The 16,651-nt window shown below is 36.4% G+C and overlaps 1 protein-coding gene and 1 non-coding gene across 2 annotated transcripts in view; one reads left to right on the top strand and one right to left on the bottom strand.

The window, feature by feature from the left end:
* Positions 1-788: 788 nt before the first annotated feature.
* The window catches only part of LOC127104397 (DEAD-box ATP-dependent RNA helicase 31), a 33,075-nt gene continuing 17,212 nt past the window's right edge, over positions 789-16,651 (top strand). Inside the window, exons 1-2 of the mRNA XM_051041581.1 lie at positions 789-896; positions 1,078-1,296. Of these exons, the coding sequence (XP_050897538.1) occupies positions 789-896; positions 1,078-1,296 (327 nt within the window). The remainder of the gene's footprint in view (positions 897-1,077; positions 1,297-16,651) is intronic.
* LOC127109879 (small nucleolar RNA R71) lies at positions 13,056-13,162 on the bottom strand. Its single transcript, XR_007797127.1, has one exon. It is a non-coding gene; the product is annotated as a small nucleolar RNA R71 (small nucleolar RNA).

Raw genomic sequence — 16,651 nt, 5'->3', positions numbered from 1 at the left:
GGTCTGACTACTAATTTGATTAGTATCAGTCAACTATGTGATGAGGGTCTTAAAGTTAATTTCACAAAATCTGAGTGTTTAATCACTGATGAGAAAAATGAAGTTCTTATGAGGGGAGTCAGGTCTAAGGACAACTGTTACTTGTGGACATCTATGAAATCAACTTCTCTTCCACATGCTTGATATCCAAAGAAGATGAAGTCAACTTGTGGCACCAAAAACTTGGACATCTACATTTGAAAGGCATAAAAAAGATTGTTTGAAAAGAAGCCATCAGAGGTATTCATAAGCTCAATATTGAAGAGGGTAAAGTTTGTGGTGAGTGTCAAATTGGAAAGCAAACTAAGATGTCACATCCTAAGTTACAACATCAGGCCTCTTCAGAAGTTCTAGAACTTCTTCATATGGACTTAATGGGGTCTATGCAGGTTGAGAGCCTTGGTGGGAAAAGATATGCCTATGTAGTTGTTGATCATTTCTCAAGATTCACTTGGGTGAACTTCATCAATGAAAAATTAGATGTCTTTGAAGTGTTCAAAGATTTATGTCAAAGGCTTCAAAGAGAGAAGGAATGTGGAATTGTCAGGATTCGGAGTGACCATGGGAAGGAATTTGAAAATAGAAAATTCGTTGAATTATGCTCCTCTGAAGGTATTGGTCATGAGTTCTCTGCTCCCATCACCCCTATGCAAAACGGTGTTATTGAATGCAAGAACATGACTCTACAAGAATCACCTAGAGTCATGCTTCATGCCAAGCAACTACTCTATCATTTATGAGCTGAAGTAATGAATACTTCTTACTATATTCATAATAGAGTCACTCTAAGAACTGGTACTTCAACTACTCTTTATGAACTATGGAAAGGAAGGAAGCTTACTGTCAAATACGTTCAGGTATTTGGAATAAAATGCTACATTTTGGCTGATCGTGAACAAAGAAGAAAGATGGATCCCAAGAGTGATGAAGGAATATTTTTGGGATACTCTACAAACAGTGGAGCCTATAGAGTTTTTAATTCCATAACCAAATTCATGATGGAATCCATCAATGTTGTATTGGATGATAATATCATAGGAAAAATGGAGCGATGTTGATGAAGATGTTGGCACATCATCTCAGCAGATTGACACTTTTGAAAATAAGGAAGTTATTGAGTCAGACAGTGAACCAATAGGCACTGAACCAGACAACCATCAAGTCAACAAAGGTCCCTCTATTAGAATTCAGAAATATCATCCAGCAGAACTCGTTATTGGAAATCTCAATGAAGGAGTCACCACTAGATCTAGAGATGTGATTTCAAATGCTTGTTTTGTCTCTAAGTTTGAACCTAAAAATGTGAAGGAAGCCTTGACTGATGAATTTTGGATCAATGCTATGCAAGAATAATTAGGACAATTTATAAGAAATGAAGTATGGGAATTAGTTCCTAGGCCTAAAGGAATGAGTGTTATTGGGACAAAATGGATCTACAAGAATAAATCTGATGAAAAAGAAATTGTGACCAGAAACAAAGCTAAACTTGTAGCTCAAGGATACACTCAAATTGAAGGGGTTGATTTTGATGAGACTTTTTCCTTTGTTGCTCATCTTGAGCCAATAAGACTACTGTTAGGAGTAGCTTGTTTGCTTAAATTTAAGCTATTTCAAATGGATGTGAAAAGTGCCTTCTTAAAAGAAGTTTGGCATGGAAAATGCCAGTCATAAAAGAACACTAGCACCAACCCACTTGAAATTCATTGCTTATCTAATAACTAATCAAAATACCAAAAGTATGTCCCATTTTCCATAAATTTATTATGCAAGATAAGGCTCCTTAAATCAAGAGCATCTCAAATCTCTGTTGCTTACTTCTCAAGAAAAGTCAAAGGTTCATGTGTTTATTTCCATGCCTTCTTCAACAAGCAACTTCAACCTTTGAGAAATTTAATCAATAGTAAATCAATGATACCTTATTTTGAGTTCATATGACCACCCATGTGCTTTGGAATGCAATAAAAGTCCAAATACATAAGCTTGTTCCAAGTGGTTTGACCTAAAAGTCAACAATTTGAAGTCAAAGTTCCAAGGATCACAACTCCTTCAATTGTCAATGTTTTTTTAATGCCCTTTTTTTCATATGAATCTTCTCAAAATCCTCTAAAAATTCTCTTTACATTACAAGATCCAATTATGCTTGGAGGATCATCAAAAGTTTGGAGACATTATAGGTGATTTGTGGACTTAGTGAAATTTGACCTATTTTTAAGTGACTTATTCCCAACTTTCAAGGATCATAACTTCTTCAATTTTCAACATATGAAGTTGATTATTTTTTCACAATATCATTTGTGATGCCATCTACAAGTTTTCTTCAAAGACCAAGGTCAAAATATGCTTAGAAGGCCATGGAATTCATTGGCACATTATAGGTCATTTTCAGCCATGAAGCATTCAAATTTTTCTAAGTTACATTACCAGTTTTTCATGCCAACTTCAATATGCCATAACTTTGTGCTCAAACATCCAAATGCAACCTAACTTGGCACATTGTAATCTTGGCCATGATATTAACACATTACAAAAAGAATGGAATAAAAAAGCCTCTTGAGAAGGATGCCCCATTGAGTTGAACATGGTGACTTGGAACTTAAGAAATCACCATTGCCCCAAATTTGATCATGACTAATCTCAATTCCAAGATAAATTAGCAAGTGTTTTGGGCCTAAAAATGTTTTAACAAGACTCCAGAAGTTAATTGACACTTAAAACGCATCATTTGACTGAGTTTTGATGAGTTTCAAGTCACACTTTTCACACACTTGGATCAAATCCGTTTTGCATGAATTTTGCATCATTCCACAAGTATTGGGATCAAAACACATTCCCTATAAAGATAGGAAGCTATTGCCTTAATTTTCAAGCTTTGGAGACCCAAGAAACCCCTGGTGCAACTTGAAATTTTTCTAGAAAATTCAACTATTGTGTTTTGAGTTTCAGCTTGTTTCAATCTAATTTCTTGATTTCATTAGCTCCATCGGCATCCTCTTAAACTTTTGCAATAATTCCCAAGCTCGGTTACCTTTTAAAGTGCTCTAACCAGATCGAGCTTCATCAACTTTTGATCACCATCTGGACAAGATAGTTCTGAGCATCATTTGAACTCAAATAAGTTACCACAATGTAGTCCTTCACTCTCTGATGCTTTCCCCTACCTTATATGATGTTGATTGATCGTGTTCATCATTTAATTTTATTTTTCGTGGCTTGCTTGTTTATAAAACTTATCTGAAATTCTCTTTGCTCAGTTCACATAAATGAATTTGGGGTACAAGGTTGAATTCAGGATGAGAAGAAGATCACAATGATGGTGGTCTCGTGTCTTGAAGTCACCAAACAATGAAACTCCGGTGAGAGTTCATCGAAGAAGACGAATAGAGTTTTCCTCAGGTGGTCTGCGTTTGAACTAGACACGTTGGCAAATTGAAATATTTTGACTGGTTGGATTTAAATTCAATCCTGTGTTTGGCTTGCAGCGTGTTCCACCATGCATCCTAACCTTTGGAGTGTTGGATATGTCACGTCAATTAATAAGGCGTGATACAACGCTCCATGTTTTTTTTCTAATTTTAATTCTTTTTCTTTTATTATTTTAAATTGCTTTTTCTTTAAAAATTCATAGTAATTTCATTTTTCATTCAAAATATCCCAAAATAATTTCTAAAATTCTCTTTTATTTTTCTTCATATGATTTTTGTTTTTCCACATTTTATTGCATTGATTTCCTATTTTTCATGAATTTTCTCTTTTCTCCTTTGTTTTAATTGGTTTTAAAAAAAATCTACATTTTTAAATTCTGAAAATTTTATTATATGTTTCTTATTTTATTTCTAACCTTCCATACTTTTCTTGGCCATTTAATTGATGTTTTGAAGGACTTTATGGATTTTCCATTTTATTTCTATTTTAAAAATCATTTAGAAATACCTTTGATGCATTTTTATTTCATTTAATTGCATTTTGTATTTGTGTGACATTGTGAACTTCTATTGGCCTTGGATCAAGATGGTTTAGACTTCAAGTCTCATCAAACTCAATGGATTTTGGGTGTTGATAGGGTGAAAACCCTAATCCAACAAAATGGATGATTAATTTTGATGATGACTTGATCAAATTTTTGATCCAATTTGGGTGTGAAATCTCTTGTCTCTCTCTTCTTCATCTCTTTATTTTCCTTTTGATTAATTGGATGACTTATTTCCATCTTGTTCATGATGTGTGGATTGGTACTTGATGAACTTACATCATTTAAAATCTACCGTCTAAGTGATCATGAATCATTTAAGATACTTTGGAATGATGCATAAGTTTGTCCTAAGTGTAATGAAGTGTGGATTGAAGTAATGGACCATCCTCTTAGCCTTTGTGCTTGATCATCCCATTTATTTCTTTTTTTTTTGTAGCATGGGTTTAAGAGAATGATTTACATATCTTTTCTCTAGAATGTATTAACACAAACATTATTATTGAACGACCTTAGATAGTTGTGACTTCTACATAAGTCCAATTATTATTGCTTAACATTGCGCTAAATTTGTCCCAAAGGCAATGGCATTTTTATGAGTGAGATTGTAAGTCTCTTATTCCTCATGGTATTGTATGAAAATTTTGATCCATTTCCATTTGTGAAAGTTAGTGGCATACTTGTTGATTTAATCCAAGTTTGAGCCCTTCTCCTAAATGATGTATAGGTTCATATTTTCATGCTTGTGAGTGGATAGTTGAGTGTTCTCCAAAAAAATGACCAAAACATCTTTTCACCTTCACTAACATCTTTTAATAAGTTTTCACTTGTATTAATTTTTATTTCCAAGTCATTTACTTTATGTTCCTTTATTTTACGCCATTTACTTCATATTTAGCATTTCATATCATATTGTTTGTGATTATGTCATTTGTTCTTTGTCCATTTGGACTTTACTCTTATATCCTTGTAAAGAAAACATTAATAAGGAAAAAACCTAAAAAGGAATTTGTTTCTCCTAACTCATGAACTTGTGGTTACTATTCTTGACATCATTGTGGAAGTTATGGACTTAGTATTAGGATCTAGACCTTTGCTTTGGGACTTGTGATTGTAGACCTTGGAATTCATTTGATACTTGTGACTTTGGACTTCTCTGTGAAGACTTGGTTAAGTTACATTGGTTTCATCTGATGCATGGATGGTTATTTGCTTGCTTGAGGCTTAATCTAAAAGGAGGGAATTCTTGCTTGACTTATGTCATAAAGCTTGTTATCTCTTGGTTAGATCTTTCCTCCCTAGCTTTTACTTTATGCTTTAGGATAGTCTCTTCTTCTCTTCCATTTCTTTAATTTTCAAATCTTCTCCCTCTTTTCAAAAACATTCTTGATTTCAAACTTGAATCATTTTTCTCAATAAACCTTGACTTTTTTCAAGTGATTTTCAAAACCTTTTCCTTAATAAATTCTAATTCATCTTAAGCATACTCAGACCAATTTCAAAAGACTAAACATGCCTAACTCATTCAAACCATTTTGTGCCCTTGTGCATTTTTCCTTTTTAAACTTTTTTTCAAGTCATTAGACATAAGTGATTTCCATAGTTGAGTTATAATTCTACTATCTCTGTAGTATTGATGATAATTCTTTTTCATCTGTGGGAGCTAGTGGCATACTTGTTGATCCTTATCCAAGTTGGAGACATTCTCATGATGATGCAAAGTTCTCTTACTTGTAGGTGACTATTTGAGTATTCTTCTTAAAATGACAAAATGTCTTTTCATTAAAAATTAATCAAAATAAACATATTTGTTACTTTTACCCTGAACTATGAGGTTTTAATCCTCCATTTCACTTTGTTGGAACGCATGCATGAAACTTCAAAAGTCTTGGCAAACATAAAAATAAAGAAAATATACTTTTTTCCCATCTCTCCAATCTTTTAAAAAACAACACCTTTTCAAACCAAAATGTACATATTTTCAAAGAAGTTCTCATGGAGTACGATGGATGTTTAGGATGATAATACCTTCCCTTTGCATAACTAACCCCTAGACCCTTGTTCCCTTTTTATTAGTTTTGTTTTTAAAACTTCCTTGGGTTTTGTTCATACTTTTTCCTTTTTCCTTTGGAAATAATAGAAGCGCGATGTCGACTCTTTGTTTGTGAGTTAAGTTAATCAATAGCTTAATCTCAACGATTTTACCGCTACAAGAAAAGTGGCAACTCTGCTGAGGAGTAGTCCCTTGTGGGTTAAGCCCATCTTTGTGTTTTTGTGTGTATATTAGGTTTGTTGTTGTTTGTTATTATTTATTCTGTCTGGTGCTTGGTGATCACTATGTGTTGAGATAAGTTCTATACCCGTACTTGAGAGCTCTTATGATAGAATGGTGGTATAGTGATGTTTAGCTTACATGGAGTTAATCCTTAATAAGCCGACATGAGATCCCCTATTCAGTAGAGGCCCCTTTGGGATTACTGATGTCAAATGAGTAGTTGTAGTTGGCATTACTTTTTTCGACCTGGGAGTTCGAGAAGATGAGGACCTTAGAACCCTTAATCCATCTTGGCCTTTTAGGATATAGTGTGGTGGCTATTCAGGTGTAGACTTGAATTAGTTATTACACGATACTACACTCGGACGAGTTTCTCTTGAGAATATTATTAGTTGATGAGTAGTCATATAAACCGATAATATCCAAAAGATAGGACTTACGACCCTGAGAACTTTTCAGAACCTTGTTCTATAGGTGATTATACCCTTAGTACATACATTGTGGGTTGGTTCTTACCCTTGGCTCCATGCTCGTGACTCCGAACCTTTGGACTTTGTTTGTGTGATTTATGTGATCTTGTTTGTGGTTGTTGCATCATGCAGTCATGACATTCATAAAAAAATTTACTCAATTTTCAAGGAACTTATAGACTCTTATTGCAAACATCGCAGATACTTTGACCATGGATATTGGAAGGAGGAACACTCAGAAATACAGTTTCAAATGTCCCGGTCTCATGGAATTAAGGAAGCTGGCATATTTTATGGATGTTAAGGGTTTCAGAGACCATTTTGGAAGACTTTTATTTGTGATATCTACTGATGTTGAGGATGGTCTTCTCTGTACTTTGGTTCTGTTTTATGATCCTATTTACTAGTGATTCACTTTCCCTGATTATCAGTTGTTGCCTGATAACATGAAATAGTATCACATTCTAGGACTCAATTTAATTAAATTATATTATTATTTACTTCAATTTATGTCATTTTATTAGATATTATGCAGTATTTTCCTTCTATTTGTCTCAGGTAATCTATTTGAAGCACAAGTAAAAAAGGAAGAAAAGGAGGTGCAAAAAGGAATGAAAGAAGCAAATATCAAAAGCCAAAGCCCAGCCCAAAAAGCACAGGCGCTGGGCCTGTGACGAGCGTCACAAAGGCTGTGATGAGCGTCACGCTTTGCACACTCCTGTGACGAGCGTCACACATGGTGTGACGGACGTCACACCATTCCCCTATATTTTTGGCACCAGGAACGCAACAGACCACGTTGAAACAGACCACGTTGAAGCTACTTCCACGCTTGACCCTTGGAACGTAAAGACCGTGTACACGGAAAACCCTTGGAAGCAGTTACACAATAGTTAATTCTTTTTCGCACAATAGTTTCTACACCGGAAACTATTGTGTACCTTTTACCGGATCTAACCTTACGTTAGAATCTAGTTTTTTATTCCTTCACTTTTATTTTTTTGTTTGATTGAAGAATTCAAGAACAAATCCAACTGGCCTGTGGTGGAGTGTTCAAGACTGCTATTTAATTTCTCAGGTTCTTTAATTATTGTTTGAATTTATATATGCCCTGCTTTACTGTTTATTTATATTATTTTCCTGAGATGAATCTGTTTATGCATGATAATTATTTAAGTCTGTTTAGCATGTCTGGCTGATTTACTTAGGTATCGGTATGTAAAGTAAGCGGAATGAAGGAATCAAAACCAAATTGGTTTAATTAAGTTTAAAATTAAAATCACTCTTTTTACGGTCTCAATTTACAGGTTTAATAACAAGGTTTTTGTACGAAAGTAAAAGACATAAAGAAGTTAAAAGCAATAGAGCGAGAGTTTGAGTTTTTGACTGGACAGTGTAAATTGGACATTAATTCTAGATCAGGGCGAGAGCAATTTTTAGAGTTAATTAAATTCTAACCTTTTTCAAAAAGTATTTTTAAAGATTGAATGTGAGGATGAGAGTTAAGCATTTGAATTTAATTATATAACCTAAGTCAACAGAGCGAGAGTTTGAGATAAGGGTGTTTAAACGATTAGTGTTTTCTTAAAAAGAGTTTCTACGGATTCTATTGTTTTCAAAAAGTGGTTTTTGACTTAACTATAAGTGACAACTACGTTAATATAAAATCATAGTTTATTCAACAGAGCGAGAGTTTGAGATAAGACTTTTAATCAATAGTGTCAACTGAAAAGATTTATTTTAAAACCAAGAAACCAACAAAGAATTGATTCCCTAATTACGACGAACTACATACCGATATCCGCTTATTAGATATTTATTTTAGATCTTATTTTAGTTTTAGCTTTTCCCCCAAGCCAATCAAAGTATTACCTGCCTTAGCTTTACGAAGTAACCTTAGATAACGGTATATCGATTCATAAGTCCTTGTGGGATCGATATCTTTTAAAACTACGCGATAGAACTGTGCACTTGCAGTTTGTACCCCAAATTCGACTCATAAAGTCGCGGTCAAGTTTTTGGCGCCGTTGCCGGGGACTTTTATTTAGTCGATATCGTAACTCTTCTGTTACGCTGTAGAGACTAAGGCTTTTCTTTTTCTTTTCTTTCTTTCGTTGATTTGTATGCCACACACTCGCTCACAAGGCGAGCCGTTCTACTTACGAATCAATGATATCGAACTATATCTCTAAGTCTTACGACGAATTCGGGAATATCGTGTTGCAAACAATCTCCCTCCTGTTGAACTTCCCGATTTCAAAAATATTTTCCCTTCGATACCCGAGATGGCAGAACCAGCTCGTGCTCTTAGAGATTACGCCGCTCCATCGCAAGATGAACCGCATTCAAGTATTGCTCCACCCGCAATCGAAGCAAACAACTTCGAACTCAAACCTTCAAGTATTGCTCCGACGCACGATTTAGAGTTGGCAGCTGTGGTGTTTGTTCTGAAGTTATGGAGGCATTATTTGTACGGGTCAAGATTTGAAGTTTTCAGTGACCATAAAAGTTTAAAGTATTTGTTTGATCAGAAAGAGCTGAATATGAGACAGAGGAGATGGTTAGAATTTCTGAAGGATTATGACTTTGGGTTGAATTACCATCCGGGTAAAGCAAATGTAGTAGCTGATGCGTTGAGCCGGAAATCGTTACATATGTCTATGTTAATGGTTAAGGAATTGGATTTAATTGAGCAGTTTAGAGACTTGAGTTTGGTGTGTGAGAGTACTCACAATAGTGTTAAATTGGGAATGTTGAAGTTAACAAGTGGTATTCTGGATGAGATCAGAGAGGGTCAGAAATCCGATATGCTTTTGGTTGATAAGTTGACTCTAGTGAATCAAGGTCAAGGTGGTGAATTCAGAGTTGATGAGAATGGTGTTTTGAAATTTGGTAATCGGGTGTGTATTCCGGATGTTACCGAACTTAAGAAGAGTATTCTTGAGGAAGGACATCGTAGTGGCCTGAGTATTCATCCTGGAGCTACGAAGATGTATCATGATTTGAAAAAGTTATTTTGGTGGCCGGGAATGAAGAAAGAAATTGCGAGTTTTGTTTATTCCTGTTTGACTTGTCAGAAGTCAAAGATTGAGCATCAGAAGCCGTCTGGGCTAATGCAACCGTTGGCTATTCCAGAGTGGAAGTGGGATAGTATCAGTATGGATTTTGTTTCTGGTTTGCCGAGGACAAGTAAGAATTTTGAGGCTATATGGGTAATTGTTGATAGATTGACGAAGTCGGCTCATTTCATTCCGATCAGAATGGATTATCCGTTAGAGAGATTAGCCGAGTTGTATATTGAGAAGATTGTAAGTTTGCATGGTATTCCGTCGAGTATTGTTTCGGACAGAGATCCTAGATTTACATCGAAATTTTGGGAAGGTTTGCAGAGAGCTTTGGGAACTAAGCTGAGATTGAGTTCTGCATATCATCCGCAGACTGATGGTCAGACTGAGAGGACGATTCAGTCATTAGAGGATCTTTTGAGAGCTTGTGTTCTGGAAAAAGGAGGTACTTGGGATTGTTATTTGCCTTTGATTGAGTTTACCTACAACAATAGTTTTCATTCGAGCATTGGTATGGCACCGTTTGAAGCTTTGTATGGTAGGAGATGTCGGACACCTTTATGTTGGTATGAGTCCGGTGAGAGTGTTGTGGTTGGACCGGAGATTGTTCAATAAACTACGGAAAAGATTAAGATGATTCAGGAGAAAATGAGAATTTCTCAGAGTCGTCAGAAGAGTTATCATGATAAGAGGAGGAAGTCACTTGAGTTCCAAGAGGGAGATCATGTGTTTCTTCGTGTTACTCCGATAACTGGTGTTGGTCGAGCTTTGAAGTCGAAGAAGTTGACACCTCGATTTATTGGTCCTTATCAGATTTTGGAGAGGATAGGAGAGGTAGCCTATCGTATCGCTTTACCGCCATCGCTTGCGAATTTGCATGAGGTTTTTCATGTGTCTCAGTTGAGGAGGTACGTTCATGATCCGTCGCATGTAGTCCAAATAGATGATGTACAGGTGAGAGATAACCTGACTGTGGAAACATCACCTATGAGGATCGAGGATCGAGAATTGAAGCAGTTGCGGGGTAAAGAGATTGCCTTGGTGAAGGTAGCTTGGGGAGGACCAGCAGGTGGCAATGTGACTTGGGAACTTGAGAGTCAGATGAAGGAGTCTTATCCGGAGTTGTTCGCTTGAGGTATGTTTTCGAGGACGAAAACTCTTTTAGTGGGGGAGAGTTGTAACACCCCAATTAAAATAAGATGATTATTTAATTTAAATTAATATTTTATTTATTAATTTAATTGAATAATTGGAAGTTTGGATTATTATTATTATTTTGGAATAATAATTATTGGGATAATTATTTATTGGAATAAAATAAGTTGGAATAATAAAAAGTCCCATTTGTGGTAAAAAGGGTTTTCACGTGAAAAGGAACAGAGAAGCGGCTGAAAGTGGAAAAAGGCAAAGAGGCAGAGCAAGAGAAGAGGAAAAGCTTGAAGCTAACGGAAGTGCCGGATTAACTCAGGTAAGGGGGGTTTATCATCGATTAACGGGTATTATGGGATGATATGTACTGGGTAGTAATAAACTATTGTTTTACCTCTGATTAGATTGATGCATGATGAATTTGTGAACTTTTTGGATAAACGAAATTGGGGTATAATTGAGAAAGAATTCGTAGGAATTAGATGTGAAAGTGTCAGATTTTGTGCAATCGAATAAGATCTGAATTGTGTTGAAAATATGAACGATTTCTGTGTAGAAATTGGACTGTGGAAGGTTGGATTGGTTAGATCTCGTAGCAGAGAAAGCCATTGCAGATCTGAGAGTTCTGGTCTCTGGTCATACGCGTATGGCACTAGGCAATACGCGTATGAGATGGCTGGTACGCGTATGGCACTAGGCAATACGCGTATGGATGAGGAAGATGATGTTTTGAACGTGTTTTGGTCTTTGTTGGTACGCGTATGGGAATGTGATACGCGTAGCATACGCGTATGGGCGTGGGCATTACGCGTATGGATTTGGTCAAGCGTGGGCAATACGCGTATGGGCATAGGCAATACGCGTATGGACAGAATTGTGATTTTTCTGTGCTGTGGTTATGCAGTTTTTTGGTTGTTTAGGCTGAGTGATGTACTTAGCTGATGTATGATGTAGCAGGGATCATTTCCCGTTGTTTTGAGTGGTATAGGTATTAGTAGAGTGTGCTAATACTGTATTTGATTATGTGGCATGATGTGATATGCTTTCGTGATAAAATGTATTAATGATGTGTGATGATAAGCATGATGCTGTGAATGTATCAGTTATGTATGCATTTGTGAATAGACTGTTTTATGGCTTAGAGTGTGAGCTTGTGTCTATTCTTGAACTGTTGCTGTTGTTGTTGCATTGCTAGGTGATTAGCATGCTTATTCTAGCCTTTGGGGCTGTAGCTAATTCCCATGGTGAGGAATTAGTGAGTGAACCATGGTGGGTTTGTTGTTGATGTTTGCATGCTAGATGATTAGTGTGCATAGTCTAGCCTTCGGGGCTGTAGCTAATTCCCACGGTGAGGAATTGGTGAGTGAGTCATTAGATCTCAAATGAGTGGGACTAGTGAGCTTAGTAGCCGTATCTGGATTTGATCGGTGAGCTTGAACTATATGTTCGAGAATAGTCGGTACCGCATGTGTGGAGTCTCATTTCATAATGAATGTATGGCATATAATATGAATGGATGTATTCCAGTATTATATGTGTGTTATGTGTTGTGTTGTTGATGTTGAGCATGGTTGAGATTATACATATGTTATATGTTACTGTTGAATATGATGTTTGAACGGATATTGCCGTTGCTGAGTGCGTAGTCTGATTAGGGTGAATTGATGTGTTATTTACTTAGCATTACATGTTGTTCTATAATGCTTATTATATCGATTGAGGAACTCACCCTTACACCTATTTTTCAGGTAACGAGCAGTGAGTTGAGTAGAAGCTAGTGCTATGGAGTCTAGTGTCGTCCTTAGTGGGTCATGCTCTGGTAGATGTAACATCGGGAGGGAATGTTTGACTATGTTTTAATTTAGTTGTTGATTCAACTTTACATGTAATGTAGTACATGATTTGAATGTCGATGTTTTGTACCCGCTGCGAATTATGCAAAAGAGTCTTATTTTGATTTAATAAATGAGCATGACAGGATATTTTGATAATTGTTGTGAAATGATTGTGTGACACCCTTTGGGGCATAATTACTCTGATTGATATGTTATTATTTTAATTAAATATTTTGGGGTATTTAGAAGGGTGTTACATTAAGAGCCCAGATAAATGGATTTAAACAGAAAGATAACGAGTCTCTTTTCGAAGCATGGGAAAGATACAAAGACATAATGAGACTTTGTCCACACCATGGTTTAGAGGACTGGTTAGTAATTCATACCTTCTATAATGGTCTCCTGTACAACACGAGGTTAACAATAGACGCCGCCGCAGGTGGTGCACTAATGAACAAACCTTATGCTGATGCTTACTAACTTATCGAAAGCATGGCTCAAAACCACTATCAGTGGGGAAGCGAACGAACAATGGTAGAAGAACCTCAAACGAAAACTGGCATGTACGAGATAAGTAACCTTGATCATGTTAATGCAAAAGTGGATGCTCTGGTCCAGAAAATTGAAAGTTTAAATGTATCACCTCCAGCCACCGTAGTTGCCATAACTCAAAATTGCGAAGTCTGTGGAATCCAAGGTCACACTCCTGCAGATTGTCAACTCCTAACAGGAATCCAAGCGGAACAAGTAAACTATGCTCAAGGAAGCCCCTACTCGCACACCTATAACTCAAATTGGAAGAATCATCCCAATTTTTCATATAAGAGTAATAATGCTTTATACGCACCTAGACAATCTCCAAATCAAGCCCCAGCTATACCTCCGGGATATCAGAAGCCGATTCCATCTACACCTAACAATAACGCCCCTAGGAAATCCAACTTGGAAATCATGATGGAAAACTTTATAGCTTCTCAACAGCAAACCAATAAAGATTTCTTAAACCAGAATGTACACACTGGCGAACAAATTAAACAACTAGCAAGTAAAGTAGATGCTCTGGCTACTCATAACAAAATGCTGGAAACGCAAATATCACAAGTAGCTCAACAACAAGCGCCTACTGCTGCCCCAACTGGTACATTTCCTGGCCAACCCCAACCTAACCCAAGAAGCCACGCTCATGCAATTATACTGAGAAGTGGAACGGAAGTGGAAGGACCGTCTGACCCAAGGATAGAAAACCAAAACTCTAAAAAGTCAACTGAGGAGGAAAGTGAACCTAAGGAAAAGGAAGAGAGTAATAAGGAAACCGTAGAAAAGAAGGAACCTTATGTACCTCCACCACCTTATAAACCACCTATCCCTTACCCTCAAAGGCTTATTAAAACCAAAGATGCGGGCCAATTCAAAAAATTTGTTGACCTACTAAAACAATTAAACGTCACAATTCCGTTTACAGAAGCTATTACGCAGATGCCCTCATATGCCAAGTTTTTAAAAGAAATTCTTTCTAATAAAAGGAAACTTGAAGATAGCGAAACCGTTACACTCACCGCTGAATGTAGCGCTATAATCCAGAATATGCCTCCTAAACTTAAAGACCCAGGTAGTTTCTCTATACCCTGTCACATAGGAAAATTTGTCATTGACAAAGCCTTATGCGATTTAGGAGCCGGTATTAGTGTTATGCCTTTATCCATATGCAAGAGACTTGAAATGGGAGAATTAAGACCAACTAAAATGTCTGTGCAACTAGCAGATCGTTCCGTCAAATATCCTGTAGGAATTCTTGAAAACGTTCCAGTGCGCATAGGTCAATTCTACATTCCAACTGATTTTATAATTATGGATATTAGAGAAGATGAAGTTACACCCATTATACTAGGAAGACCGTTCTTAGCAACTGCCGGTGCAATCATAGACGTAAAAGGAGGACGACTCACTTTTGAAGTAGGAGAAGAGAAAATTGAGTTCATTCTGTCCCAATTTTTGAAAGCACCTGCAATAGAAGATACATGTTACTTCATGGATATCATCGATGAATGCATAAAAGAAGCGGAGTTAGAAAAAGACAAATCATCTGACTATCTTGTAGAAGACAAACTCAACCAATGTTTAGCAATAACACCGGACCCTACGCAATGCCTTAAGAAACCAACCTTAGACCTGAAAAAACTTCCCAAAAATCTGAGATATGAATTCCTAGACTTAGAACTTGAACGACCAATGATAGTTAATGCTGACCTAGGAAGACTCGAAACAGAAAAACTCCTACATATCTTAAGAAAATATCCAACCGCACTAGGTTACAACATCACCGATCTTAAAGGAATAAGTCCTTTTATTTGTATGCACCGCATCATGCTAGAAGAAGACTGTAAAACTTCTAGGGAACACCAGAGAAGACTAAACCCGATCCTAAGTGAGGTAGTGAAGAAGGAAATAACCAAGTTATTAAAGGCAGGTATTGTAAGAACAAAAATTGTTCTACAACAGATTCCATGATTTTGATGATAACAAAGGATGAAACCAAAAATGGCACCCTAACGAAAAGTTTCTAAGTGTGCAGGGTTCTAAGGAAAGAAGGAAGAAATCATCAGATACAGAATCATATCAGATACAAATTATCAGAAGACCAGAAGCATCTGAAGTAGAAACACGTTCAAGAAAATCTAACTCTGAGCAAAACAGCAAAATATCAGAAGCATCTGAACAAGAAGTACGCTCTAGAAGTTCTGACTCTGAACAACGGTATGTCAAACTCCAGAAGTTCTCAGCGCTATCTGAAGAAACCATCAGAACTCAAAAGAGATCAACATCAGAAGTTAGATAGCAAGATTCTAAGATCTCCAGAAACACGAAGACCTTGATTATGGAATTGCTAAATAAGGAAGAGTAACGTTAACTTCAAGTAAAGTTATGGAAATGGACTTCCTAATACAGAAAGAGACGTTAACTCCAAATTCAAATGAATAGGAACTATTTTTGGAAAGTAATCATTCAAGGAGAGAAAGTTGCTTTGGCAACAAGCAACATAAGTTATGGCACTAATTATTATTCAAGAGTTATTATCTGCTATGATTTTTCAACGGATCCTTCTCTTCTATATAAAGGACTGCAAATCAACATTGAGAGACAAGTACAATATCACAAGATTTTACTGAAACATCAACTTTGAGAGGTTAGAGAAAGCAAGCATACAAAAACATTTTTCATCTCTCTCAATACTTCACAAAGCTTTTGCTTGAAACGTAAAACACTTTGTTCTTACTGTTGTAATATTTGCTTATCTTAGAAGCACTCTAGATTACATAAGTTTTTATCTTTGTTGTATTTCCTCAAGTGACTCTGTGTAGTCTGTATACTTGAGAGGACTGAGAGATCTTTCTCTTAGACGTTGTTTGTAATCAATCTTTCAAGATTAGTGGATTAAGTCCTTGTTGAAGGCGAAATCACCTTGGCCGGGTGGACTGGAGTAGCTTTGTGTTATAAGCGAACCAGTATAAAAATCCTTGTGTGATTTTCATTTTGAAAAAGCGCTTATTTTCCAAACAATTCAAACCCCCCCTTTCTTGTTTTTCTCACCTTCAATTGGTATCAGAGCTCCGGCTCTGTTATTGATTTTCTAATCAAACACTTAACAGTGTAGAGAGATCCAGAACGAGAAAAACTATGGCCCACACAAATGAAAAGGATAGTTACAATGCTAAGCCTCCTGTCTTTGATGGAGAGAAATTTGATTACTGGAAAGATAGAATCGAAAGTTTCTTTCTAGGTTATGATGCTGATCTCTGGGACATTGTCACAGATGGATACAAACCTCCTATCACAGAGGATGGAGCTGAAGT

The sequence above is a fragment of the Lathyrus oleraceus genome, chromosome 7 (genome assembly GCF_024323335.1).
Source record: "Lathyrus oleraceus cultivar Zhongwan6 chromosome 7, CAAS_Psat_ZW6_1.0, whole genome shotgun sequence".
Lineage (NCBI taxonomy): Eukaryota > Viridiplantae > Streptophyta > Magnoliopsida > Fabales > Fabaceae > Lathyrus > Lathyrus oleraceus.
Note: the sequence above shows the minus strand (reverse complement) of the source record. Positions and strands in the feature narration are given on the sequence as shown.